This window comes from Manis pentadactyla, chromosome 13 (genome assembly GCF_030020395.1).
Source record: "Manis pentadactyla isolate mManPen7 chromosome 13, mManPen7.hap1, whole genome shotgun sequence".
In the NCBI taxonomy this organism is placed as follows: domain Eukaryota; kingdom Metazoa; phylum Chordata; class Mammalia; order Pholidota; family Manidae; genus Manis; species Manis pentadactyla.
Window position 1 is genome coordinate 93,873,173 of NC_080031.1, and position 27,134 is coordinate 93,900,306.

A 27,134-nucleotide genomic window follows, 5' to 3' on the forward strand; every position below is an offset into this window, starting at 1 on the left:
CTTCTCTTAGAAAATGTTCTGTCAGTATTCCCCTTGGAGTCCCATTTGTACATTTAGAAATGGCGAGGAATGAAAAGTTTATCCTCTACCAGCATGTTTTGCTAAAATGAGTTCCTGTAGCAGTGGCCACTGGCTCATAAAGCAGTATCTAATCCATGGCAGGTCCCAGTAACCCTTGGGTGTCTGTCCCTTCTGACTGGTTCATATTTTCCTTTTGTTGAGAGTCTTAATTCCAAATGTGGGCTGATTCACGGGGCCACTACATAACAGTTTGATATTTTATTAGCATGCAATTGTTTGTGGATGTGCATAGATACCAAGAAATCCACTGTGTATCTTTAAAAATTATTATTTTAGGAGGAAGTGAAAATTTATTTTATGGTAAAAAATATGAAGAGGCTTGACCAGTCTACCAAATTTTTAGAAAACTATATTAAAGTGGCACAAGATTTACACCACTCAAACAGTTCAATAGCCTTTCAAATAAATGGAACCATAATAAATCATCTCATAGAGAATGATATAACTGAATGGCTCTGCTTGTAAATTTTGAGAAATATTCCAGAAAGAAATAATTTCATGTTCATGGAGATTATTCTAGAGAATACAAAAAAGAGATACTTCCCTGATTTGTTTCATTGAGATAGGATACTGTTGATAACCAGTATCTGTCAAGTAGTAAGAATTAAAGTTACGGGTATATCTATTATGGATATCAAGGTCAATTGTTAAAAAAAATATTGTAAAAAATAAATTCAGTAATTTATTTAGAAAATAATAAACTACAGTTTGATGAAAGTTTATAGTTCCAGATCGCAAGGCTGGTTAAATGCTAAAAACACAAGCAAATCAATACAGTGCATGATACTAACAGTTTGAATGAAAAAAATAAGTGATTACATCCATAAATACAAAATAAACCATTTAATAAAGTTTAAAATCATAAATCTAGAGAACTGTTTGACAAAATTAGCATCATTTCATCACATGAAGTTCTTACCCAGTTGTAAAAATAATGGTTCTTCCTTAATTTGATAAGTACTATTGTGGAAGAACCAGCTAATCACACAAAATGGGGCGCTGACAGAATGTACAGATACATTGTTACTTGTTGCTGAGAAGGCGGCGGGGCTTCTCCAGGCCCCACAGCTGGGCCAGAGCCTGGCTAAGGTCCAGACGCCCTGCCTCCCCACGTAGGCCTTATTTTCCCCGGTGCCACCATCCTAACAAGGTGACTCTGACCTTGTGCATCCCTGCCTGTCCCCAGAGCCCTCGGTGGTGTTTGCCAAGGAGCAGCCAGCGCACAGTGAGGTGCAGGCCGAGGCGGGGGCCAGCGCCACGCTGAGCTGCGAGGTGGCCCAGGCCCAGACGGAGGTGACGTGGTACAAGGATGGGAAGAAGCTGAGCTCCGGCTCGAAAGTGCACGTGGAGGCCAAGGGCTGCGCCAGGCGGCTGGTGGTGCAGCAGGCGGGGAAGGCGGACGCCGGGCAGTACAGCTGCGAGGCCGGCGGCCAGAAGGTGTCCTTCCGCCTGGACGTCTCAGGTCAGTGCTTTGGGAGTACTGAGTTAGCACTAAGTTGGTACTTACTTAGTACTAAGGAGATGCTCTTGGGAACGGCTTACAGCCCAGACATTTGTGCACTTTCTTTAGACGTCATCTCTTCACATCTCCCATCCTTCCATCTCCCATTTTCATACGACTTTTGGGCCGCGGGAGGCTTGGTGAGAAGGGTATGCGTGGAAAGGAGAGGGGCCTTCTGAAACTCAAGTGCTGTTTCCACGTAGTAATGCTCAGTCACACGTTCCTAGCTCCGGCCCAGACCTTCCTGGTGTTCCCTGGTGTCCAGACTCTGGCTGTACCTGATACTTGGGGTCTGGGGTGGAGCAGGTATCACTCACCTGGGATATGTCAGTGTCCTCCCGTTATATGTTCTGACATGTACCATGTGACATCACCCAGCAATTGATGCCAGGCCTTGTCAGGGAGAGATGTTTCAGCTGCACTGAGCCTGGATTAGGGGAAAGTTTGGCCACATAGTCATACTTGGAATTATCTCAAATAACTGTCAAATCTGAGGTGTGTGGGACTCCCCTTCCTCCTTTTCAGGGGTATGGAAGCTCTCTGTTATCTTACGTAGCAAAATACAGGTGCATATTTTGTTATAATGTCCGTGGAGAGAGAAGAAAAAATGGACAATTGGTGACTGCTCCTCTGTGATACTTGGGATTGTTGGAAGCAGATCACGTTTTGCCTTTGTCTTCAGTGCGGATGCCCAACGTCAGAGCTGTCCTTTGAGTTACACTTGTCCAGTTAGGAACAGAAGGGAAAAAGTAGCTTCTGCCACACCGACGTGCCTTGCTACTGGGGACGTCCCTGTGGGAGCAGCCTCTGAGTGGCAAAGGAGCATTTGTTTTTATAGCATCTCATGACAGTTAGTGTGTAGCTGTGTCTCCTTGGCTGATATGCAGAGAAGTCTAAAGGTCAAATGATCTTCCTTTGTTAAGAGTCTTGATACCATACAGAGGTGAGCTGCCATCACACGTTGACTCCTAGTTACCAAACCACAACAGTTGACATTTCCTCAGTATATAATGATTTCTGGCTGTGTATAGATATCAAAAACCCCACTGTGTATCTCTGTGAAATGTTATTTTTAAGAGTATATGACACAGTATTTTAGGTCAGTAACTTTGAAAAGTTGTGACAGTTTGGCGCATTCCTGGTAAACTATATGAAAACTGACACAAAAATACAGAAAACTCAAATAGTTCTATGACTTTTAAATAAGTGGAACCAATAATAAAAAGTCCTAAGTCCAGGAGTTTGTCGGTGAACTATATCAAATATTCTGGAAAACAATTACTCCATGCTCATGGAAACTGTTCTATTGAATAGAAAAAGGAGATCCTCTCCATAGCACGCTTTATATGGAAAACGTAACATTGATACCCAAATCTGACGAGAAAAGGTGGAGGAATTAAATGAATGGCCAATCTATTATGGGTATCAAGGGCAAAATCATGAACAAATTATTAGCAGAATGGATAAATTCAGCAATATATCAAGAGGATGCTATGCTATGATGGAAGCTATAGTCTGGAATTGCAAGTTTGGTTTGACAGAAGTGTTAGATTAATGTAAAGCTTGACATCAACTGGTAAAATAAAAAATGATGCAGTTATCTCAATATAGAATGAAAGCATTTGATTAAAATTTAACATCATAAACACAGAGAAAAATATTTGATAAAATTTGTCATCAATTAGTGCATAAAATTCTTAACAAGCTGTATAAAAGTGCTCTGGATTTGATAAATGGTTCCACAGGAAACATGAATAACATCACACATAAAGTTAAACCTTGGAACCTTTAACTGTAGACGATTAGGCCACTGTAATCCCTGAGAAATGAGGCAAATTAAATAAAAGTCATACAATTTGGAAAATATAAATGTGGAATTCGCTGATGTTTTGATTATGAACTGAGAAAATCCAGGAGATAAATCATTAGACTAGATAAGACTCTGAAGAAAGATTACTGTGTAAAAAACTCAATATGCAGAAAATACTTGTATATATACTAGCACGAAACACTTGGAAATGAGATTTTAAAAGAGTTGCAATAGCATCAAAACTACCTAACTCCAAGTGTGATAAAAGGTGCTAAGAGGTTCTGTGCAGGGAAATGACTAAACACTTTTGAGATTGAAAAAGATGGATAGGAATACATGGAAAATGTCAAAGATGTCCATTAATCAAAATCAAAACACATTTTTTGGGGTGGATTGAAAAATAACTAGTGGAATCAAAAGGCCAAGAACAGCCAATACACTTTTCTCTTGAAGCAAAGCAAAACGTGGGCATTTGCTGTGCCAGATATCAGGAATGATCGTAAAGCTACAGTTAATTAAGGCAATGGGGTCTCAATGCAGGGATAGCTATCAGATCAAAGGAACAGAATAGTGGGCTCAGAAAGAGATCCTTGCCCAGGGGGACTAGAGCCTCCCTCTGATTTCTTACTTGAGTGTCTATGCAAGAAGTAGAGAAAGGATGTGTTCGCAAACAGTGCTTGGACCTTTTAACCCTATGGGAGAAACTGTGCTGTTAATTAACGCTGCACACAAAAGCCAACTTCTGGAGGGTTAGAGATCTCAGTGTAGGAGCTGACACCATAAAACCTTGAGATGATCACATGAGTCACTTAAGGATTTAGGGTAAGGACATTTACAATAGCCAAGATATGGAAGCAACCTAAGTGTCCATCAGCAGATGAATGGATAAAGAAGATGTGGTACATATACTCAATGGAATATTATTCAGCTATAAGAAAAAAACAGATCCTACCATTTGCAACAACATGGATGAAGCTAGAGGGTATTATGCTCAGTGAAATAAGCCAGGCGGAGAAAGAGAAATACCAAATGATTTCACTCATCTGTGGAGTATAAGAAAAAAGGAAAACTGAAGGAACAAAACAGCAGCAGAATCACAGAACCTAAGAATGGACTAACAGTTATCAAAGGGAAAGGGACTGGGGAGGATGGGTGCGAAGGGAGGGATAAGGGTGGGGAAAAAGAAAGGAGGTCTTATGATTAGCATGTATAGTGTGGGGGGGCACAGGGAGGGCTGTGCAACACATAGAAGACAAATAGTGATTCTACAGCATCTTACTACGCTGATGGACAGTGACTGTGAAGGGCTATGTGGGGGGGACTTGGTGAAGGGGGGAGCCTAGTAAACATAATATTCTTCATGTAATTGTAGATTAATGATACCAAAATTAAAAAAATAAAGATTTAGAGTAAGGAAAGATTTCTTGAATGGAAAACAAATCCTCTAAGCACAACAGAACAAGATAGACTTATTTGACTGCATTAGACCTAAAAACTTTGATTCACCAGAAGATTCCTTAACAGAGTGAAAGGGCAAGTCACCCAGTGGGGATCACACTTAACAAAATACACAGTCGTCATTCTCTAACACGTAAACACATGAGTGAGTGCCTGTAAATGAATGGAGGGAGGAGTACTGTGCTACTGGTAACGGGGCAAAAGCCTGGACTGCTGTCACCACAGAAGGGCAGCAGCAATGGCCAGCTATACTGCTGGGAAAAGTGCTCACCTGCACTAGTCACCGGACAAGGACAAGGAAAACCACAGGGACGTAAAAGCACTTCCACCAGGTCACCACAAGTTGACGACACTAAGAGCAGGCAAGAGGACGAGCCCCAGGAGTTTTCATGAATTGCAGAGAAGAACGTCCTCTGAATAACCTTACAGAAAATACTCCTAGTCCAGGAAGGGGGGCGAGCATGTGCCCCGTGACCTCCCAGGTCCTCCTCTAGAGGAGCAGTGCCCCGGGAGGGCTTTCCCAGCGTCCCCACCTGTAACAGCCCCGTTGGGCAGGGACCGATTCACCGGTAAAGTGTTACTTGTTGTTGGAAGGCAGTGGAGCTACTGAAGGCCACACAGCTGATGCAGAGCCCAGAGAAGCTTCCAGACCTCCGGACACCCTATATAGTCCTTCTTTTCCCAGCATTTCCATGCTTAGATGGAGTATTTGACCTTGTGCATCCCTGCCTGTCTCCAGAGCCCTCGGTGTTGTTCGCCAAGGAGCAGCCAGCGCACGGTGAGGTGCAGGCCGAGGCGGGGGCCAGCGCCACGCTGAGCTGCGAGGTGGCCCAGGCCCAGACGGAGGTGACGTGGTACAAGGATGGGAAGAAGCTGAGCTCCGGCTCGAAAGTGCACGTGGAGGCCAAGGGCTGCGCCAGGCGGCTGGTGGTGCAGCAGGCGGGGAAGGCGGACGCCGGGCAGTACAGCTGCGAGGCCGGCGGCCACAAGGTGTCCTTCCGCCTGGACGTCACAGGTCAGTGCTTTGTGGTACTAAGTTAGCCTTGTTTGGTGGTAAGATTGAGGCTGGCCTACAGTCCAGACGGTCCCAGGGGCTTTTCCAGTTGGACCTCATCTCTTCCATCTCCACTTCTCACTGTCCATCAGCATAGCAAAATGTTGTAGAATCACTACTTGTCTTCTCTGTGTTGCACAGCCCTCCCCTTTCTCCCACCCCCCACATTATGCATGCTAATCATAATACCCCCTTTCTTCTTCCCACTCCTTATCCCTCCCTACCCACCCATCGTCCCCAGTCTCTTTCCCTCTGGTACCTGTTAGTCCATTCTTGGTTCTGTGATTCTGCTGCTGTTTTGTTCCTTCAGTTTTTCCTTTGTTCTTATACTCCACAGATGAGTGAAATCATTTGGTATTTCTCTTTCTCCGCTTGGCTTATTTCACTGAGCATAATACCCTCTAGCTCCATCCATGTTGCTGCAAATGGTAGGATTTGTTTTCTTCTTATGGCTGAATAATATTCCATTGTGTATATGTACCACATCTTCTTTATCCATTCATCTACTGATGGACACTTAGGTTGCTTCCAATTCTTGACTATTGTAAATAGTGCTGCGATAAACATAGGGGTGCATCTGTCCTTTTCAAACTGGAGTGCTGCATTCTTAGGGTAATATCCTAGGAGTGGAATTCCTGGGTCAAATGGTAAGTCTTTTTTGAGCATTTTGAGGAACCTCCATACTGCTTTCCATAATGGTTGAACTAATTTACATTCCCACCAGCAGTGTAGGAGGGTTTCCCTTTCTCCACAACCTCACCAACATTTGTTGTTGTTTGTCTTTTGGATGGTAGCCATCCTTACTGGTGTGAGGTGATATCTCATTGTGGTTTTAATTTGCATTTCTCTGATAATTAGCGATGTGGAGCATCTTTTCATGTGTCTGTTGGCCATCTGAATTTCTTTTTTGGAGAACTGTCTGTTCAGTTCCTCTACCCATTTTTTAATTGGATTATTTGTTTTCTGATTGTTGAGGTGGGTGAGCTCTTTATGTATTTTGGATGTCAAGCCTTTATCAGATCTGTCATTTACAAATATATTCTCCCATACTGTAGGGTACATTTTTGTTCTATTGATGGTGTCTTTTGCTGTACAGAAGCTTTTCAGCTTAATATAGTCCCACTTGTTCATTTTTGCTTTTGTTTTCCTTGCCCGGGGAGATATGTTCTAGAAGAGGTCACTCATTTTCATGTCTAAGAGATTTTTGCCTATGTTTTTTTCTAAGAGTTTTATGAGTTCATGACTTACATTCAGGTCTTTGATCCATTTCGAATTTACTTTTGTGTATAGGGTTAGACAGTGGTCCAGTTTCATTCTCTTACATGTAGCTGTCCAGTTTTGCCAGCACCATGTGTTGAAGAGACTGTCATTACCCCATTGTATGTCCATGGCTCCTTTATCAAATATTAATTGACCATATATGTTTGGGTTGATGTCTGGAGTCTCTAATCTGTTCCACTGGTCTGTGGCTCTGTTCTTGTGCCAGTACCAAATTGTCTTGATTACTATGGCTTGGTAGTAGAGCTTGAAGTTGGGGAGTGAGATCCCCCCCCCACTTTATTCTTCTTTCTCAGGATTGCTTTGGCTATTCAGGGTCCTCGGTTTCTCCATATGAATTTTTGAACTATTTCTTCCAGTTTGTTGAAGAATGTTGCTGGTAATTTGATAGGGATTGCATCAAATCTGTATATTGATTTGGGCAGGATGGACATTTTGACGATATTAATTCTTCCTAGCCAAGAGCATGGGATGAGTTTCCATTTGTTAGTGTCCAGTTTAATTTCTCTTAAGAGTGTCTTGTAGTTTTCAGGGTACAGGTCTTTCACTTCCTTGGTTAGGTTTATTCCTAGGTATTTTATTTTTTTTGATGCAATTGTGAATGGAGTTGTTTTCCTGATTTCTCTTTCTATTGGTTCATTATTAGTGTATAGGAAAGCCACAGATTTCTGTGTGTTAATTTTGTATCCTGCAACTTTGCTGTATTCCGATATCAGTTCTAGCAGTTTTGGAGTGGAGTCTTTAGGGTTTTTTTATGTACAATATCATGTCATCTGCAAATAGTGACAGTTTAACTTCTTCTTTACCAATCTGATTCCTTGTATGTTTTTGTTTTGTCTTATTGCCGTGGCTAGGACCTCCAGTACTATGTTCAATAACAGTGGGGAGAGTGGGCATCCCTGTCTTGTTCCCAATCTCAGAGGAAATGCTTTCAGCTTCTCGCTGTTCAGTATGATGTTGGCTGTGGGTTGATCATAGATGGCCTTTATTATGTTGAGGTACTTGCCCTCTATTCCCTTTTTGCTGAGAGTTTTTATCATGAATGGATGTTGAATTTTGTCAAATGCTTTTTCAGCATCTATGGAGATGATCATGTTGTTTTTGTCCTTCTTTCTGTTGATGAGGTGGATGATGTTGATGGATTTTCTAATGTTGTACCATCCTTGCATCCCTGGGATGAATCCCACTTGGTCATGGTGTATGATCCTTTTGATGTATTTGTGAATTCGGTTTGGTAATATTTTATTGAGTATTTTTGCATCTACATTCATCAGGGTTATTGGTCTGTAATTTTCTTTTTTGGTGGGGTCTTTGCCTGGTTTTGGTATTAGGGTGATGTTAGCTTCATAGAATGAGTTTGGGAGTATTCCCTCCTCTTCTATTTTTTTTGAAAACTTTAAGGAGAATAGTTATTATGTCTTCTCTGTATGTCTGATAAAATTCCGAGGTAAATCCGTCTGGCCCGGGGGTTTTGTTCTTGGGTAGTTTTTTGATTACCATTTCAATTTCTTTGCTCATAATTGGTTTGTTTAACTTTTGTGTTTCTTCCTTGGTCAGTCTTTGAAGGTTGTATTTTTCTAGGAAGTTGTCCATTTCTTCTAGGCTTTCCAGCTTGTTAGCATATAGGTTTTCATAGTAGTCTTTAATAATTCTTTGTATTTCTGTGGAGTCTGTCGTGATTTTTCCATTCTCATTTCTGATTCTGTTGATGTGTGTTAATTCTCTTTTTCTCTTAATAAGTTTGGCTAGAGGCTTATCTATTTTGTTTATTTTCTCAAAGAACCAGCTCTTGGTTTCATTGATTTTTTCTATTCTTTTATTCTTCTTAATTTTGTTTATTTCTTCCCTAATCTTTATTATGTCCCTCCTTCTGCTGACTTTAGGCCTTATTTGTTCTTCTTTTTCCAGTTTTGATAATTGTGATGTTAGACTATTCGTTTGGGATTGTTCTTCCTTCTTTAAGTGTGCCTGGAACGCTATATACTTTCCTCTTAAGACTGCTTTCGCTGCGTCCCACAGAAGTTGGGGCTTTGCGTTGTTGTTGTCCTTTGTTTCCATATATTCTTTGATCTCTATTTTAATTTGTTCATTCATCCATTGATTATTTAGGAGCATGTTGTTAAGCCTCCATGTGTTTATGAGCCTTTTTGTTTTCTTTGTAGAATTTATTTCTAGTTTTATACCTTTGTGGTCTGAAAAGTTGGTTGGTAGAATTTCAATCTTTAGGGATTTCCTGAGACTCTTTTTGTGAGCTAGTATGTGGTCTATTCTGGAGAATGTTCCATGTGCACTTGAGAAGAATGTGTATCCTGTTTCTTTTGGATGTAGAGTTCTATAGATGTCTATTAAGTCCATCTGTTCTAGTGTGTTGTTCAGTGCCTCCATGTCCTTACTTATTTTCTGCCCAGTGGATCTATCCTTTGGGATGAGTGGCACATTGAAGTCTCCTAAAATGAATGCATTGCATTCTATTTCCCCCTTTAGTTCTGTTAGTATTTGTTTCACATATGCTGGTGCTCCTGTGTTGGGTACATATATATTTAGAATGGTTCTATCCTCTTGTTGGACTAAGCCCTTTATCATTATGTAATGTCCTTCTTTATCTCCTGTTACTTTCTTTGTTTTGCAGGCAATTTTGTCTGTTACTAGTACTGCAACCCCTGCTTTCTTCTCTCTGTTGTTTGCCTGAAATATGTTTTTCCATCCTTTGACTTTTAGTCTGTGCATGCCTTTGGGTTTGAGGTGAGTTTCTTGTAAGCAGCATATAGATGGGTCTTGCTTTTTTATCCATTCTATTACTCTGTGTCTTTTGATTGGTGCATTCAGTCCATTTACATTTAGGGTGACTATTGAAAGATATGTACTTATTGCCATTGCAGGCTTTAGATTCGTGGTTACCAAAGGTTCAAGGTTAGCTTCTTTAGTATCTTACTGCCTAATTTAGCTCGCTTATTGAGCTGTTATATACACTGTCTGGAGATTCTTTTCTTCTCTCCCTTCTTATTCCTCCTCCTCCATTCCTTATATGTTGGTTGTTTTATTCTGTGCTCTTTTGTGTTTCCTTTAACTGCTTTTAGTGGGTAGTTGATTTTACTTTTTGCCTTTAGTTTGTATTTGGTTGGTCTGCTTTCTTTGCTGTGATTTTATTTTCTCTGGTGACATCTGTTTAGTCTTAGGAGTGCTCCCGTCTAGAACAGTCCCTCTAAAATACCCTGTAGAGGTGGTTTGTCAGAAGCAAATTCCTTCAACTTTTGCTTGTCTGGGAATTGTTTAATCCCTCCTTCATATTTAAATGATCATCGTGCTGAATACAGTATCCTTGGTTCAAGGCCCTTCTGTTTCATTGCATTAAATATATCATGCCATTCTCTTCTCGCCTGTAAGGTTTCTTTTGAGAAGTCTGATGATAGCCTGATGGGTTTTCCTTTATAGGTGACCTTTTTCTTCTCTCTAGCTGCCTTTAAAACTCAGTCCGTGTCCTTGATCTTTGCCATTTTAATTATTATGTGTCTTGGTGTTGTCCTCCTTGGGTCCTTTCTGTTGGGAGTTCTGTGTATTTCCGTGGTCTGATTGATTATTTCCTCCCCCAGTTTGGGGAAGTTCTCAGCAATTATTCCTTCAAAGACACTTTCTACCCCTTTCTCTCTCTCTTCTTCTTCTGGTATCCCTATAATGCGGATACTGTTCATTTTGGATAAGTCACACAGTTCTCTTAATATTATTTCATTCCTGGAGATCCTTTTATCTCTCTCTGTATCAGCTTCTATGCGTTCCTGTACTCAGGTTTCTGTTCCATCAATGGCCTCTTGCATCTTATCCATTCTGCTTATAAATCCTTTCAGAGTTTGTTTCTCTTCTGTAATCTCCTTCCGGACATCTGTAATCTCCCTCCGGACTTCATCCCTTAGTTCTTGTATATTTCTCTGCATCTGCATCAGCATGTTTATGATTTTTATTTTGAATTCTTTTTCAGGAAGACTGGCTAGGTCTGTCTCCTTCTCAAGTGTTGTCTCTGTGATCTTTGTCGGCCTCAAATTCTGCCTTTTCATGGCAATAGAGATAGTTTGCAGAGCTGGCATGAGTGACAGCTGGGAGAACTTCCCATCTTGTTGGTTTGTGGCCCTCCTCTCCTGGGAGAACAGCGACATCTAGTGGCTTGTGCCAGGCAGCTGCAGGCAGACAGGGCTTCTGATTCTTCTCTGGCCGCTCTGGAGTTTATCTCCGCTGTTGCTGGCGGCGTGGCCTGGCTCGGGCTGCTGCTCCGATATCGCGGGGCCACGTCGGAGGGGAAATGGCCGGGAGGCTGTTTATCTCCGTGAGGGGCTTCTGAGCTGTCCTTCTATCCAGGGGTTTAGGGTGCCCAGAGTTCCCTGCTGCTGGGCTAAGTATCCTGGGACGCTACTGTCTGGCTGTCGGGTCCCTGACCCTTTAAGACTTCCAGAAAGCACTAACTTTTCTTTGTCCCTGGGGCGCTGGCTGTGGGGAACCACTCACAGGTCTTACTGTCCTGTTTCCCTAGTTTCCAGCACCCCACGCACGCACTCTGTCTGTGCTCCAGTGCGGATGGCTAGGGCTGGCTATTTAGCAGTCCTGGGCTCCTTCTCACTCCCTGCTCCAACTCCTCTCCTCCTGCTGGACCTGGATGTGTGGCGCTCAGGTCCAGCCAGCCCGCAGCTTGTATCTTACCCCCTTAACGAGGCACTGGGTTCTTGCAGGTGTGGATATAGCCTGGCTGTTGTCCTGTGTCTTCTGGTCTCTATTTAAGGAAGAGTTCTCTTTGCTGTAATTTCAAAAATACATGTGGTTTTGGGAGGAGATTTCCACTGCTCGACGCATGTGGCCATCTTGGCTCCACCCCCCAGAATGCTTTTCTGAAAGACAAACTTGTTTTCCTTTGTCTTCAGTTAGGATACTGTGTTGTTCTTCTTGAAGTTTGACTTGCAAACTTAGAAACGGAAACAAATAAGCAGCTCATACTGTATCACCACAGGGTGTTAAACATGAGTTCCTCTTAGAACAACAGCCGCTACATCAGAAAGCAGTGTGTATTTTAGAGAATTTTCTTAATGCTAGTGTCTTTGTGCCTCCCTGGCTGGTTCATAGAGAAGTCTGGGAATCAAACTGATTTCCCTTTCATTCAGAGGGTCTTCATGTCAAATACCAGTGTCTGCAGTCCTACACTGACCTCTAGGTATGAACACAATAGTTTGCTGCTCTCAGAACACAGCGGTTGTGGATGTGTATAGGCAGTGGGAAGTCACTCTGTATCTTTGTCAAATGGTAACTTAAGAGAACATGACAAATTGTTTTATGGCAACTAATTTCACTGGAAAGTTCTGCCAAGTTGGCCAGTTCCTAGAAAACTCTGTCAAAAGTGACACAAGAAGATTTAGACAATTCCAATAGCCCTATAACCTGTTAAGTAAATGGAAACACAATAAATAATATTCCCCTAAAGATCTAAGCCCAGTGGTTCCACTGGTAAATCACATGACATAGTCTAGAAAGAAATTACTCCGTGTTCATGGAGGTCCTTCTAGAGAATAGGAGTAACGTTCTCCAAGTGGTTTGTAGTAGGTAATGTAACTGGTTACCAAATATGACAAGGAGCCTAACAGTAATTAACATTGCAGGCCACTCTATTTAATTATCAAGGCAAAATCGCAGACAAACATTAATGCCCTGAATTCTGCAATGTATCAAGAAAATAATACGCAATGCTGAAGGTTATACTCCCAGAATGCAATTCTGACTTAGCCTTATTAACATAAGCAGATCAATATGAAGTGTGACATTAACAGGTTGAATGAAACAATGATGTGATTATCTCAGTAAATGCAGAAAAAAGGTTTGACAAAATGTAACATGGCAAATCCAGAAATAAGGTTTGCTAAAATTTAGCATTAATTCATGCCATACAAATTTTGAGGAACCAAAAATAAAAGTGTCACCTAGCGAGGTCGAGGAGTGCATGCTTCATGACCCCGCAGATCGTCTCCTGGAGGAGTGTGTGCCAGGGGAGGTCTTCCCCAGCGTGCCCACCTGGATCGGCCCCATCAGGCACTCACAGATGCACAGATCCATTGTTACTTGTTGCTGGAAGGCAGTGGGGCTCCTCCAGGCCACACAGCTGTGTGCACAGCTTGGAGAAGGTTCTGGTCCTCCAATCTCCATTGAGTCCTTTTTTCCTCAGTGCTGCCCTCCTGACTTAGGTGGAATTTGGAATTGTATCCCTGTGTGTTTGATTCTGGGTTCCCCTGCCTGTCCCCAGAGCCCTCGGTGGTGTTTGCCAAGGAGCAGCCAGCGCACAGTGAGGTGCAGGCCGAGGCGGGGGCCAGCGCCACGCTGAGCTGCGAGGTGGCCCAGGCCCAGACGGAGGTGACGTGGTACAAGGACGGGAAGAAGCTGAGCTGCAGCTCGAAAGTGCACGTGGAGGCCAAGGGCTGCGCCAGGCGGCTGGTGGTGCAGCAGGCGGGGAAGGCGGACGCCGGGCAGTACAGCTGCGAGGCCGGGGGCCACAAGGTGTCCTTCCGCCTGGACGTCACAGGTCAGTGCTTTGTGGTACTCAGTTAGCCTTGTTTGGTAGTAAGGATGGGACTGGCCTACAGCCCAGAGGGACCCAGGTGCTTTTCCAGTTGGACCTCATCTCTTTCCATCTCCACTTCTCCTCCCCTCTCAGTCTCGGTCCCGTGCTGAGCCCAGGGAGACGGGAGGGGAAGGGTTTGCATGCGTCAGGGCCGTCTTGTCCACCTGAAGCGGTGCTTCCAAGTAATGGTACTTCAGCAAACGTCTCTAGCAGCATTGCAGGATGTTCCTGGTATGGCCTGTCTCCTGACTCTGGCTGCACCTGGTGGCTGCGGTCTCAGGGACACCTGGTGTCTCCTGACCTGGACTACAGGAGGTCCTTCTGCTGAATGTCCTGGCAGTTCCCATTGCCCTCACCTAATGCCGCATGAGGCTTCTTTCTAGTGGGAACTCTTTGCGTTTCATTGAACCAAAATAGGGGCCCATTCTGCCCATGCAACCGTACTTGGAATTGTCCTGAAGGTAAAATTTCATTGATCATGGTTCAGGTGTTCTGGGAGGCTCTTTGCTCTTTTCCCTCTGTGTGCGACCATGGAGGCCCGTGTCTTGTGGCAGTGCCTGTGCCTAGTAAAACAGGAGCTTCATATTGGTAGTTAATCACCAGTGATAAGCACCAGTGCAGTTCAGAGTGCTTTTTTGAAAAACAATCTTGTTTCCCTTTGTCTTCAGTTAGGATACTCTGTGTTGTTCTTCTTGTAGTTTGATTTGTAAATTAAGAAACGCAAACAAATAAGCAGCTCACACTGTATCGCCACACGGTGTTAAACATGAGTTCCTGTTGTAACAGCAGCTGCTACCTCAGAAAGCAGTGTGTATTTTAGGGAATTTTCCTAATGCTAGTGTCTTTGTGCCTCCCTGGCTGGTTCATAGAGAAGTCTGTGAAACAGATTCATTTCCCTTTCATTCAGAGGGTCTTCATGTCAAATACCAGTGTCTGCAGTCCTACACTGACCTCTAGGTATGAACACAGTAGTTTGCTGCTCTCAGAACGCAGCGGTTGTGGATGTGTATAGGCAGTGGGAACTCACTCTGTATCTTTGTCAAATGGTAACTTAAGAGAACATGACGAATTGTTTTATGGCAAATAATTTCACTGAAAAGTTTTGCCAAGTTGGCCAGTTCCTACAAAACTCTGTCAAAAGTGACACAAGAAGATTGAGACAATTCCCATAGCCGTATAACCTGTTAAGTAAATGGAAACACAATAAATAATATTCCCCTAAAGATCTAAGCCCAGTGGTTCTCCTGGTAAATCATACGACATAGTCTAGAAAGAAATGATTCCATGTTCATGGAGGTCCTTCTAGAGAATGCGAGAAACGTTCTCCACGTGGTTTCCTGTAGGTAATGTAACTGGGTACCAATTATGACAAGGAACCCAACAGTAATTAATATTGCAGGCCACTCTATTTAGTTATCGCGGCAAAATCGGAGACAAATATTAGTGCATTGAATTCTGCAATGTACCAAGAAAATAATACGCAATGCTGAAGGTTAAAGTCTCAGAATGCAATTCTCACTTAGCCTTAGAAACATAAGCAGATCAGTATGAAGTGTGACATTAAGAGGTTGAATGAAACAATGATATGATTATCTCAGTAAATGCAGAACAAAAGTTTAACAAAATGAAAAAGCAAATCCGGAAATAAGGTTTCGTAAAATTTAGCATTAATTCATGTCATACAAATCTTGACAAACCATAACTAAAAGTGTCACCTAGCGAGGTCGAGGAGTGCATACGTCATGACCCCGCAGATCGTCTCCTGGAGGAGTGTGTGCCAGGGGAGGTCTTCCCCAGCATGCCCACCTGGATCGGCCCCACCTGGAAGAGCCCCGTCCGGCACTCACAGATGCACTGATACATTGTTACTTGTTGCTAGAAGGCAGTGGGGCTTCTCCAGGCCACACAGCTGTGTGCACAGTTGGGGAAGGTTCTGGTCCTCCACTCTCCATTGAGTCCTTTCTTTCTCAGTGCTGCCATGCTGACTTAGATGGTATTTGGGATTGTATCCTGTGTGTTTGATTCTGGGTTCCCCTGCCTGTCCCCAGAGCCCTCGGTGGTGTTTGCCAAGGAGCAGCCAGCGCACAGTGAGGTGCAGGCCGAGGCGGGGGCCAGCGCCACGCTGAGCTGCGAGGTGGCCCAGGCCCAGACGGAGGTGACGTGGTACAAGGACGGGAAGAAGCTGAGCTCCGGCTCGAAGGTGCACGTGGAGGCCAAGGGCTGCGCCAGGCGGCTGGTGGTGCAGCAGGCGGGGAAGGCGGACGCCGGGCAGTACAGCTGTGAGGCCGGCGGCCACAAGGTGTCCTTCCGCCTGGACGTCTCAGGTCAGTGCTTTGTGGTACTCAGTTAGCCTTGTTTGGTAGTAAGGATGGGACTGGCCTACAGCCCAGACGGACCCAGGGGCTTTTCCAGTTGGACCTCATCTCTTTCCATCTCCACTTCTCCTCCCCTCTCAGTCTCGGTCCCGTGCTGAGCCCAGGGAGACGGGAGGGCAAGGGTTTGCATGCGTCAGGGCAATCTCGTCCACCTGAAGCGGTGCTTCCATGTAATGGTTCTCCAGCAAACGTCCCCAGCAGCAGTGCAGGATGTTCCTGGTGTGGCCTGTCTCCTGACCTGGGCTCCAGGAGGTCCTTCTGCTGAATGTCCTGGCAGTTCCCTTTGCCCTCCCCTAATGCCGCATGAGGCTTCTTTCTAGTGGGAACTCTTTGCGTTTCATTGAACCAAAATAGGGGCCCATTCTGGCCATGCAACTGTACTTGGAATTGTCCTGAATGTAAAATTTCATTTATCGTGGTTTCAGGTGTTCTGGGAGGCTCTTTGCTCTTTTCCCTGTCTGCGACCATGGAGGCCCGTGTCTTGTGGCAGTTCCTGTGCCTAGTAAAACAGGAGCTTCATATTGGTAGTTATTCACCAGTGATAAGCACCAGTGCAGTTCAGAATGCTTTTTTTTTTTTGAGAGGACATCTCTCATATTTATTGATCTAATGGTTGTTGACAACAATAAAATTCTGTATAGGGGTCTCAATGCAGAATCATTAATCCACCCCAAGCCTAATTCTCAACAGTCTCCAATCTTCTGAGGCATAACGAACAAGTTCTTACATGGTGAACAAGTTCTTACATAGTGAACAAGTTCTTACATGGTGAACAGTGCAAGGGCAGTCATATCACAGAAACTTTCAGATTTGATCACGGATCATGAACTATAAACAATCAAGTCAGATATGATTATTCATTTGATTTTTGTACTTGATTTATATGCGAATCCCGCATTTCTCCCATATTTTTTAAATAAAATGCTGAAGTGGTAAGTAGATGCAAGATAAAGGTAGAAAACATAATTTAGTGCTGTAAGAGGGCAAATGTAGATGATCATGTCTGTGCCAATAGACTAAGTATTAATCCAAGACAAGGGCAACAAAACATCCACGGATGCAGAAGATTTCTCTCAAAACAGGAGGGGTGGGGTTCTAAGCCTCACCTCTGTTGATCCCCAATTTCTCACCTGAAGGCACCCCTGCGACTGTGCCTGTCTTAGGTTGTTCCTCCCTTGAGGAATCTTACCCGTCTCTGGCTAACCAGTCATCTTCCGGGGCCATACAGGGAAATGTGAAGTTGGTAAGTGAGAGGGAAGCCTTATTGTTTGAAAAGGTTAGCTTTTTACTTCTTTGCAGATTTATGCCCTGTGGCTTCTATGCCGAGCATTTGTCTTGAGGTATCTTTACCACTTGGAAGAATTATGATACTCGGAAATTTCGATATGAGGCACGAATTCTACTAAAGGGTTGTAATTAGGAAGGAAGAAGAAAAGCTATAGAAGTAGCAGATGGAAGAAAACATGGGAAGATTGATTATTTCTTTGACATATCTTCTTGTAGAGTAACATAAGCATGTATAGGTTTTAAACTACTAATTAAATTGCACACACACATTAACATAATAGGAATACAGCTACATAACGAAAGCAGACCTACAATTACCAGCCATATCCAGTGAAACCAAGAAAACCAGTTAGGCACCCTAGGCATTTGTGAAAACTTATCAATAATATGATGGATATTGTCTAACTGAATTTGAATAGTGTGAGAAAAATCAGACAAATTAAAACAACACATTCCTGGGAACTGTTCACATCCCATATGTTCTTTTAACAGTAGATAGTCTATAGTCACATGATTTTGGAGCGCTGCAACTTGCACTTATCCTAATTCTTGGTTGAGTTCCGACAGTATAGATCCAGTCAAATTTGTTGTTTTACTGTATGCACAGGACACCTTAGATATCTCCTTCCTCATTCCAATAGCAAGTCCAGGAACTGGTGGGATGAGTGCATCTACACCTGTGGCAGTGCGTGGATCTTTGTTGGGGTTTTTTGATGATCATCCTCTGGAATGACTCTTCCAGAGGATGTTGATGTTGGAAGTTCTTCTTCATATCATATCTTAATTCATTCTCTGGGTAGCCAAATTAGGCTTGGATCCTCTGTATAGACACAAACCCTTTGCCCACAGTTTGATATGACTTTTATACCATTGTGAAGAACCTATTGGAGACCACCACACAGGAACTGCTTTTTTTTTTTAAGAGAAAGGAATATTATCAGAAAAATGTACTTCCATAGTTGATCATCTGACACCCTTTCAGAGATCAGAATTAAGGATATGTTAAGCATGCATTAATCATTGATTTGCAGTTAGTTTTATCCTATCAGGGAGAAATCCCCCTTTTCTTTCTCTTTTTTTTGTTATCATTAATCTACAATTACATGAAGAATATTATGTTTACTAGGCTCTCCCCTATACCAAGTCCCCCCCACAAACCCCATTACCGTCACTGTCCATCAGCATAGCAAAATGTTGTAGAATCACTACTTGTCTTCTCTGTGTTGCACAGCCCTCCCCTTTCTCCCACCCCCCACATTGTGCATGCTAATCATAATACCCCCTTTCTTCTTCCCACCCTTATCCCTCCCTACCCACCCATCCTCCCCAGTCCCTTTCCCTCTGGTACCTGTTAGTCCATTCTTGGGTTCTGTGATTCTGCTGCTGTTTTGTTCCTTCAGTTTTTCCTTTGTTCTTATACTCCACAGATGAGTGGAATCATTTGGTATTTCTCTTTCTCCGCTTGGCTTGTTTCACTGAGCATAATACCCTCTTGTTCCATCCATGTTGTTGCAAATGGTAGGATTTGTTTTCTTCTTATGGCTGAATAATATTCCATTCTGTATATGTACCACATCTTCTTTATCCAATCATCTACTCATGGACAGTAAGGTTGCTTCCAATTTTGACTATTGTAAATAGTGCTGCGATAAACATAGGGGTGCATCTATCTTTTTCAAACTGGAGTGCTGCATTCTTAGGGTAAATTCCTAGGAGTGGAATTCCTGGGTCAAATAGTAAGTCTATTTTGAGCATTTTGAGGAACCTCCATACTGCTTTCCACAATGGTTGAACTAATTTACATTCCCACCAGCAGTGAAGGAGGGTTCCCCTTTCTCCACAACCTCGCCAACATTTGTTGTTGTTTGTCTTTTGGATGGTAGCCATCCTTACTGGTGTGAGGTGATACCTCATTGTGGTTTTAATTTGCATTTCTCTGATAATTAGCGATGTGGAGCATCTTTTCATGTGTCTGTTGGTCATCTGAATTTCTTTTTGGAGAACTGTCTGTTCAGTTCCTCTGCCCATTTTTTAATTGGATTTGTTTTTTGTTTGGTGAGGTGGGTGAGCTCTTTATCTATTTTGGATGTCAAGCCTTTATCGGATCTGTCATTTAGAAATATATTCTCCCATCCTGTAGGGTACCTTTTTTTTCTATTGATGGTGTCTTTTGCTGTACAGAAGCTTTTCAGCTTAGTATAGTCCCACTTGTTCATTTTTGCTTTTGTTTTCCTTGCCCGGGGAGATATGTTCAAGAAGAGGTCACTCATGTTTATGCCTAAGAGATTTTTGCCTATGCTTTTTTCTAAGAGTTTTATTGTTTCATGACTTACATTCAGGTCTTTGATCCATTTCGAATTTACTTTTGTGTATGGGGTTAGACAGTGGTCCAGTTTCATTCTCTTACATGTAGCTGTCCAGTTTTGCCAGCACCATGTGTTGAAGAGACTGTCATTTCCCCATTGTATGTCCATGGCTCCTTTATCAAATATTAATTGACCATATATGTTTGGGTTAATGTCTGGAGTCTCTAATCTGTTCCACTGGTCTGTGGCTCTGTTCTTGTGCCAGTACCAAATTGTCTTGATTACTATGGCTTGGTAGTAGAGCTTGAAGTTGGGGAGTGAGACCCCCCCCCACTTTATTCTTCTTTCTCAGGATTGCTTTGGCTATTCAGGGTCTTTGGTGTTTCCATATGAATTTTTGAACTATTTGATCCAGTTTGTTGAAGAATGTTGCTGGTAATTTGATAGGGATTACATCAAATCTGTATATTGCTTTGGGCAGGATGGCCATTTTGACGATATTAATTCTTCCTAGCCAAGAGCATGGGATGAGTTTCCATTTGTTAGTGTCTGGTTTAATTTCTCTTAAGAGTGTCTTGTAGTTTTGAGGGTATAGGTCTTTCACTTCTTTGGTTAGGTTTATTCCTAGGTATTTTATTCTTTTTGATGCAATTGTGAATTGAGTTGTTTTCCTGATTTCTCTTTCTGTTGGTTCATTGTTAGTGTATAGGAAAGCCACAGATTTCTGTGTGTTAATTTTGTATCCTGCAACTTTGCTGTATTCTGATATCAGTTCTAGTAGTTTTGGAGTGGAGTCTTTAGGGATTTTTATGTACAATATCATGTCATCTGCAAATAGTGACAGTTTAACTTCTTCTTTACCAATCTGGATTCCTTCTCTTTCTTTGTTTTGTCTAATTGCCGTGGCTAGGACCTCCAGTACTATGTTGAATAACAGTGGGGATAGTGGGCATACCTGTCTTGTGCCTGATCTCAGAGGAAAAGCTTTCAGCTTCTCGCTGTTCAGTATGATGTTGGCTGTGGGTTTATCATATATGGCCTTTATTATGTTGAGGTACTTGCCCTCTATTCCCATTTTGCTGAGGGTTTTTGTCATGAATGGATGTTGAATTTTGTCAAATGCTTTTTCAGCATCTATGGAGATGATCATGTGGTTTTTGTCCTTTTTGTAGATGTGGTGGATGATGTTGATGGATTTTCGAATGTTGTACCATCCTTGCATCCCTGGGATGAATCCCGCTTGGTCATGGTGTATGATCCTTTTGATGTATTTTTGAATTCAGTTTGCTAATATTTTATTGAGTATTTTTGCATCTACATTCATCAGGGATATTGGTCCGTAATTTTCTTTTTTGGTGGGGTCTTTGCCTGGTTTTGGTATTAGGGTGATGTTAGCTTCATAGAATGAGTTTGGGAGTATTCCCTCCTCTTCTGTTTTTTGGAAAACTTTAAGGAGAATAGGTATTATGTCTTCTCTGTATGTCTGAAAAAATTCCATTGTAAATCTGTCTGGCCCAGGGGTTTTGTTCTTGGGTAGTTTTTTTATTACTGTTTCAATTTCTTTGCTCATAATTGGTTTGTTTAACTTTTGTGTTTCTTCCTTGGTCAGTCTTGGAAGGTTGTTTTTTTCTAGGAAGTTGTCCATTTCTTCTAGGTTTTCCAGCTTGTTAGCATATAGGTTTTCATAGTAGTCTTTAATAAATCCTTGTATTTCTGTGGAGCCTGTTGTGATTTTTCCATTCTCATTTCTGATTCTGTTGATGTGTGTTGACTCTCTTTTTCTCTTAATAAGTCTGGCTAGAGGCTTATCTATTTTGTTTCCTTTCTCAAAGAACCAGCTCTTGGTTTCATTGATTTTTTTCTATTCTTTTATTCTTCTTAATTTTGTTTATTTCTTCTCTGATCTTTATTATGTCCCTCCTACTGCTGACTTGAGGCCTCCTTTGTTCTTCTTTTTCCAGTTTCAATAATTGTGATCTTAGAGTATTCATTTGGGATTGTTATTCCTTCTTTAAGTGTGCCTGGATCGCTATATACTTTACTCTTAAGACTGCTTTCCCTGCGTCCCACAGAAGTTGGGGCTTTGTGTTGTTGTTGTCCTTTGTTTCCATATATTCTTTGATCTCTATTTTAATTTGTTCATTCATCCATTGATTATTTAGGAGCATGTTGTTAAGCCTCCATGTGTTTGTGAGCCTTTTTGTTTTCTTTGTAGAATTTATTTCTAGTTTTATACCTTTGTGGTCTGAAAAGTTGGTTGGTAGACTTTCAATCTTTAGGGATTTCCTGAGACTCTTTTTGTGAGCTAGTATGTGGTCTATTCTGGAGAATGTTCCATGTGCACTTGAGAAGAATGTGTATCCTGTTTCTTTTGGATGTAGAGTTCTATAGATGTCTATTAGGTCCATCTGTTCTAGTGTGTTGTTCATTGCCTCCATGTCCTTACTTATTTTCTGCCCAGTGGATCATAAGTGTGATCCACTTTGGGGTGAGTGGTGTGTTGAAGTCTCCTAGAATGAATGAATTGCAGTCTATTTCCCCCTTTAGTTCTGTTAGTATTTGTTTCACATATGCTGGTGCTCCTGTGTTGGGTGCATATATATTTAGAATGGTTATATCCTCTTGTTGGACTGAGCCCTTTATCATTCTGTAGTGTCCTTCTTTATCTCTTGTTACTTTCTTTGTTTTGAAGTCTATTTTGTCTGATATTAGTACTGCAACCCGTGCTTTCTTCTCGCTGTTGTTTGCTTGAAATATGTTTTTCCATCCCTTGACTTTTAGTCTGTACATGTCTTTGGGTTTGAGGTGAGTTCTTGTAAGCAGCATATAGATGGATCTTGCTTTTTTATCCATTCTATTACTCTATGTCTTTTGATTGGTGCATTCAGCCCATTAACATTTAGGGTGACTATTGAAAGATATGTACTTATTGCCATTGCAGGCTTTAAATTTTTGGTTACCAAAGGTTCAAGATTAGCCTCTTAAGTATCTTACTGCCTAACTTAGCTCGCTTATTGAGCTGTTATATACACTGTCTGGAGATTCTTTTCTTCTCTCCCTTCTTATTCCTCCTCCTCCATTCCTTATATGTTGGTTGTTTTATTCTGTGCTCTTTGTGTTTCCTTCAACTGCTTTTAGTGTGTAGTTTATTTTATTTTTTGCCTTTAGTTTGTATTTGGTTGGTCTGCTTTCTTTGCTGTGATTTTATTTTCTCTGGTGACATCTGTTTAGTCTTAGGAGTGCTCCCGTCTAGAACAGTCCCTCTAAAATACCCTGTAGAGGTGGTTTGTGGGATGCAAATTCCCTCAACTTTTGCTTGTCTGGGAATTGTTTAATCCCTCCTTCATATTTAAATGATAATCGTGCTGGATACAGTATTCTTGGTTGAAGGCCCTTCTGTTTCATTGCATTAAATATATCATGCCATTCTCTTCTGGCCTGTAAGGTTTCTGTTGAGAAGTCTGATGAGAAGCCTGATGGGTTTTCCTTTATAGGTGACCTTTTTCTTCTCTCTAGCTGCCTTTAAAACTCGATCCTTTTCCTTGATCTTTGCCATTTTAATTATTATGTGTCTTGGTGTTGTCCTCCTTGGGTCCTTTCTGTTGGGAGTTCTGTGTATTTCCGTGGTCTGATCGATTATTTCCTTCCCCAGTTTGGGGAAGTTTTCAGCAATTATTTCTTCAAAGACACTTTCCATCCCTTTTTCTCTCTCTTCTTCTTCTGGTACCCCTATAATGCGGATATTGTTCCTTTTGGATTGGTCACACAGTTCTCTTAATATTGTTTCATTCCTGGAGATCCTTTTGTCTCTCTCTATGTCAGCTTCTATGCGTTCCTGTTCTCTGGTTTCTATTCCATCAATGGCCTCTTGCATCTTATCCATTCTGCTTATAAATCCCTCCAGAGTTTTTTTTTACGTCTGTAATCTCCCTCCGAACATCTGTAGTCTCCCTCCAGACGTCATCCCTTAGCTCTTGTATATTTCTCTGCATCTGCATCAGCATGTTTATGATTTTTATTTTGAATTCTTTTTCAGGAAGACTGGTGAGGTCTGCCTCCTACTCAGGTGTTGTCTCTGTGATCTTTGTCGGCCTCAAATTCTGCCTTTTCATGGCGATAGAGATAGTTTGCAAAGCTGGGACGAGTGACGGCTGGAAGAACTTCCCTTATTGTTGGTTTGTGGCCCTCCTGTCCTGGGAGAAAAGTGACCTTTAGTGGCTTGTGCTTTGCAGCTGCACTCAGATGGGGCTTCTGATTCTTGCCCGGCCGCTCTGGAGTTTATCTCCGCTGTTGCTGTCGGCATGGTCTGCCTCGGGCTGTTGCTCTGATATGGCGGTGCCACATCAGAGGGGAAATGGCCAGGAGGCTGTTTATCTCCGTGAGGGGCTTCTGAGCTGCCCTGCTATCCAGGGGTTTAGGGTGCCCAGAGTTCCCTACTGCTCGGCTAAGTATCCCGGGATGCTACCATCCGGCTGTGGGGTCCCTGACCCTTTAAGACTTCCAAAAAGTACTTGCTCTTCTTTGTCCCTGGGGTGCCAGCTGCAGGGACCCACTCACAGGTCTTACTGTCCTGTGTCCCTAGTTTGCAGCGCCCCACGCATGCACTGAGTCTGCGCTCTGGTGCTGATGGTTAGGGCTGGGTGTTTAGCAGTACTGGGCTCCCTCTCCCTCCCCGATCTGATTCCTGTCCTCCCGCAGGGAGCTGGGGTGTGGGGCTCTTGGGTCCCGCCAACCCACGGCTTGTATCTTACCCCCTTAATGAGGTGCTGGGTTCTCGCAGGTGTGGATGTAGCCTGGCTGTTGTCCTGTGTCTTCTGGTCTCTCTTTAAGGAAGAGTTGTCTTTACTGTATTTTCAAAAATATATGTGGTTTTGGAGGAGATTTCCACTGCTCTACTCAGGTGGTGATATTAGCCCCGCCCCCCAGAATGCTTTTTTGAAAGACAAACTTCTTTTCCTTTGTCTTTGGTTAGGATACTCTGTGTTCTTCTTCCTGGAGTTTGACTTGTAAACTTAGAAACTGGAAACTAATAAGCAGCTCATACTCTATAACCACAGGGTGTTAAACATGAGTTCCTGTTGTAACAGCAGCCGCTACCTCAGAAAGCAGTGTTTATTTTAGAGAATTTTCCTAATGCTAGTGTCTTTGTGCCTCCCTGGCTGGTTCATAGAGAAGGCTGGGAAACACATTGATTTCCCTTTCATTCAGGGGGTCTTCATGTCAAATACCAGTGTCTGCAGTCCTACACTGACCTCTGGGTGTGAACACAAGAGTTTGCTGCTCTCAGAACACAGCGGTTGTGAATGTGTATAGGTAGTGGGAAGTCACTTTGTGTCTTTGTCAAATGGTAACTTTAGAGAACATGACAAATTGTTTTATGGCAAATAATTTCACTGAAAAGTTTTGCCAAGTTGGCCAGTTCCTAGAAAACTCTGTCAAAAGTGACACAAGAACATTTAGACAATTCCAATAGCCCTATAACCTGTTAAGTAAATGGAAACACAATAAATAATATTCCCCTAAAGATCTAAGCCCAGTGCTTATACTGGTAAATCACATGACATAGTCTAGAAAGAAATTATTCCGTGTTCATGGAGGTCCTTCTAGAGAATAGGAGAAACGTTCTCCAAGTGGTTTCCTGTAGGTAATGTAACTGGATACCAAATATGACAAGGAGCCTAACAGTAATTAACACTGCAGGGCACTCTATTTAGTTATCAAGGCAAAATTCGAGACAAATATTAGTGCACTGAATTCTGCAATGTATCAAGAAAATAATATGCAATGCTGAAGGTTATAGTCCCAGAATGCAATTCTGACTTAGCCTTAGAAACATAAGCAGATCAATATGAATTGTGACATTAACAGGTTGAATGAAACAATGATGTGATTATCTCAGTAAATGCAGAACAAAGGTTTGACAAAATGTAACATAGCAAATCCAGAAATAAGGTTTGCTAAAATTTAGCATTAATTCTTGCCATAGAAATTTTGACAAACCAAAAATAAAAGTGTCACCTAGCGAAGTCGAGGAGTGCATGCGTCATGACCCCGCAGATCGTCTCCTGGAGGAGTGTGTGCCAGGGGAGGTCTTTCCCAGTGTGCCCACCTGGATCGGCCCCACCTGGAACAGCCCCATCGGGCACTCACAGATGCACAGCTACATTGTTACTTGTTGCTGGAAGGCACTGGGGCTTCTCCAGGCCACACAGCTGTGTGCACAGTTGGGGAAGGTTCTGGTCCTCCACTCTCCATTTAGTCCTTTTTCCCTCAGTGCTACCATCCTGACTTAGGTGGCATTTGGAATTGTATCCCTGTGTGTTTGACTCTGGGTTCCCCTGCCTGTCCCCAGAGCCCTCGGTGGTGTTTGCCAAGGAGCAGCCAGCGCACAGTGAGGTGCAGGCCGAGGCGGGGGCCAGCGCCACGCTGAGCTGCGAGGTGGCCCAGGCCCAGACGGAGGTGACGTGGTACAAGGACGGGAAGAAGCTGAGCTCCGGCTCGAAGGTGCACGTGGAGGCCAAGGGCTGCGCCAGGCGGCTGGTGGTGCAGCAGGCGGGGAAGGCGGACGCCGGGCAGTACAGCTGTGAGGCCGGCGGCCAGAAGGTGTCCTTCCGCCTGGACGTCACAGGTCAGTGCTTTGGGAGTACTGAGTTAGCACTAAGTTGGTACTTACTTAGTACTAAGGAGATGCTCTTGGAAACGGCTTACAGCCCAGACATTTGTGCACTTTCTTTAGACGTCATCTCTTCACATCTCCCATCCTTCCATCTCCCATTTTCATACGACTTTTGGGCCGCGGGAGGCTTGGTGAGAAGGGTATGCGTGGAAAGGAGAGGGGCCTTCTGAAACTCAAGTGCTGTTTCCACGTAGTAATGCTCAGTCACACGTTCCTAGCTCCGGCCCAGACCTTCCTGGTGTTCCCTGGTGTCCAGACTCTGTTCCCTGGTGTCCAGACTCTGGCTGTACCTGATACTTGGGGTCTGGGGTGGAGCAGGTATCACTCACCTGGGATATGTCAGTGTCCTCCCGTTATATGTTCTGACATGTACCATGTGACATCACCCAGCAATTGATGCCAGGCCTTGTCAGGGAGAGATGTTTCAGCTGCACTGAGCCTGGATTAGGGGAAAGTTTGGCCACATAGTCATACTTGGAATTATCTCAAATAACTGTCAAATCTGAGGTGTGTGGGACTCCCCTTCCTCCTTTTCAGGGGTATGGAAGCTCTCTGTTATCTTACGTAGCAAAATACAGGTGCATATTTTGTTATAATGTCCGTGGAGAGAGAAGAAAAAATGGACAATTGGTGACTGCTCCTCTGTGATACTTGGGATTGTTGGAAGCAGATCACGTTTTGCCTTTGTCTTCAGTGCGGATGCCCAACGTCAGAGCTGTCCT

General features: G+C 43.0%; 1 protein-coding gene across 20 annotated transcripts in view; it reads left to right on the forward strand.

Moving 5' to 3' along the window:
- Window positions 1-27,134, forward strand: part of OBSCN (obscurin, cytoskeletal calmodulin and titin-interacting RhoGEF) — a 152,475-nt gene that overhangs the window by 34,236 nt on the left and 91,105 nt on the right. For 19 of the 20 annotated variants that reach the window (XR_008993394.1, XM_057490836.1, XM_057490838.1 and 16 more), the window contains 5 exons: window positions 1,268-1,543; window positions 5,590-5,865; window positions 13,454-13,729; window positions 15,817-16,092; window positions 26,089-26,364. The exons of the other annotated variant lie outside the window; for it this stretch is intronic. Coding sequence is in view for 18 of the 19 variants with exons in the window: in XM_057490836.1 (XP_057346819.1) it covers window positions 1,268-1,543; window positions 5,590-5,865; window positions 13,454-13,729; window positions 15,817-16,092; window positions 26,089-26,364 (1,380 nt within the window). In the remaining variant the exon portion in view is untranslated. The remainder of the gene's footprint in view (window positions 1-1,267; window positions 1,544-5,589; window positions 5,866-13,453; window positions 13,730-15,816; window positions 16,093-26,088; window positions 26,365-27,134) is intronic. 20 annotated transcript variants of the gene reach the window in all.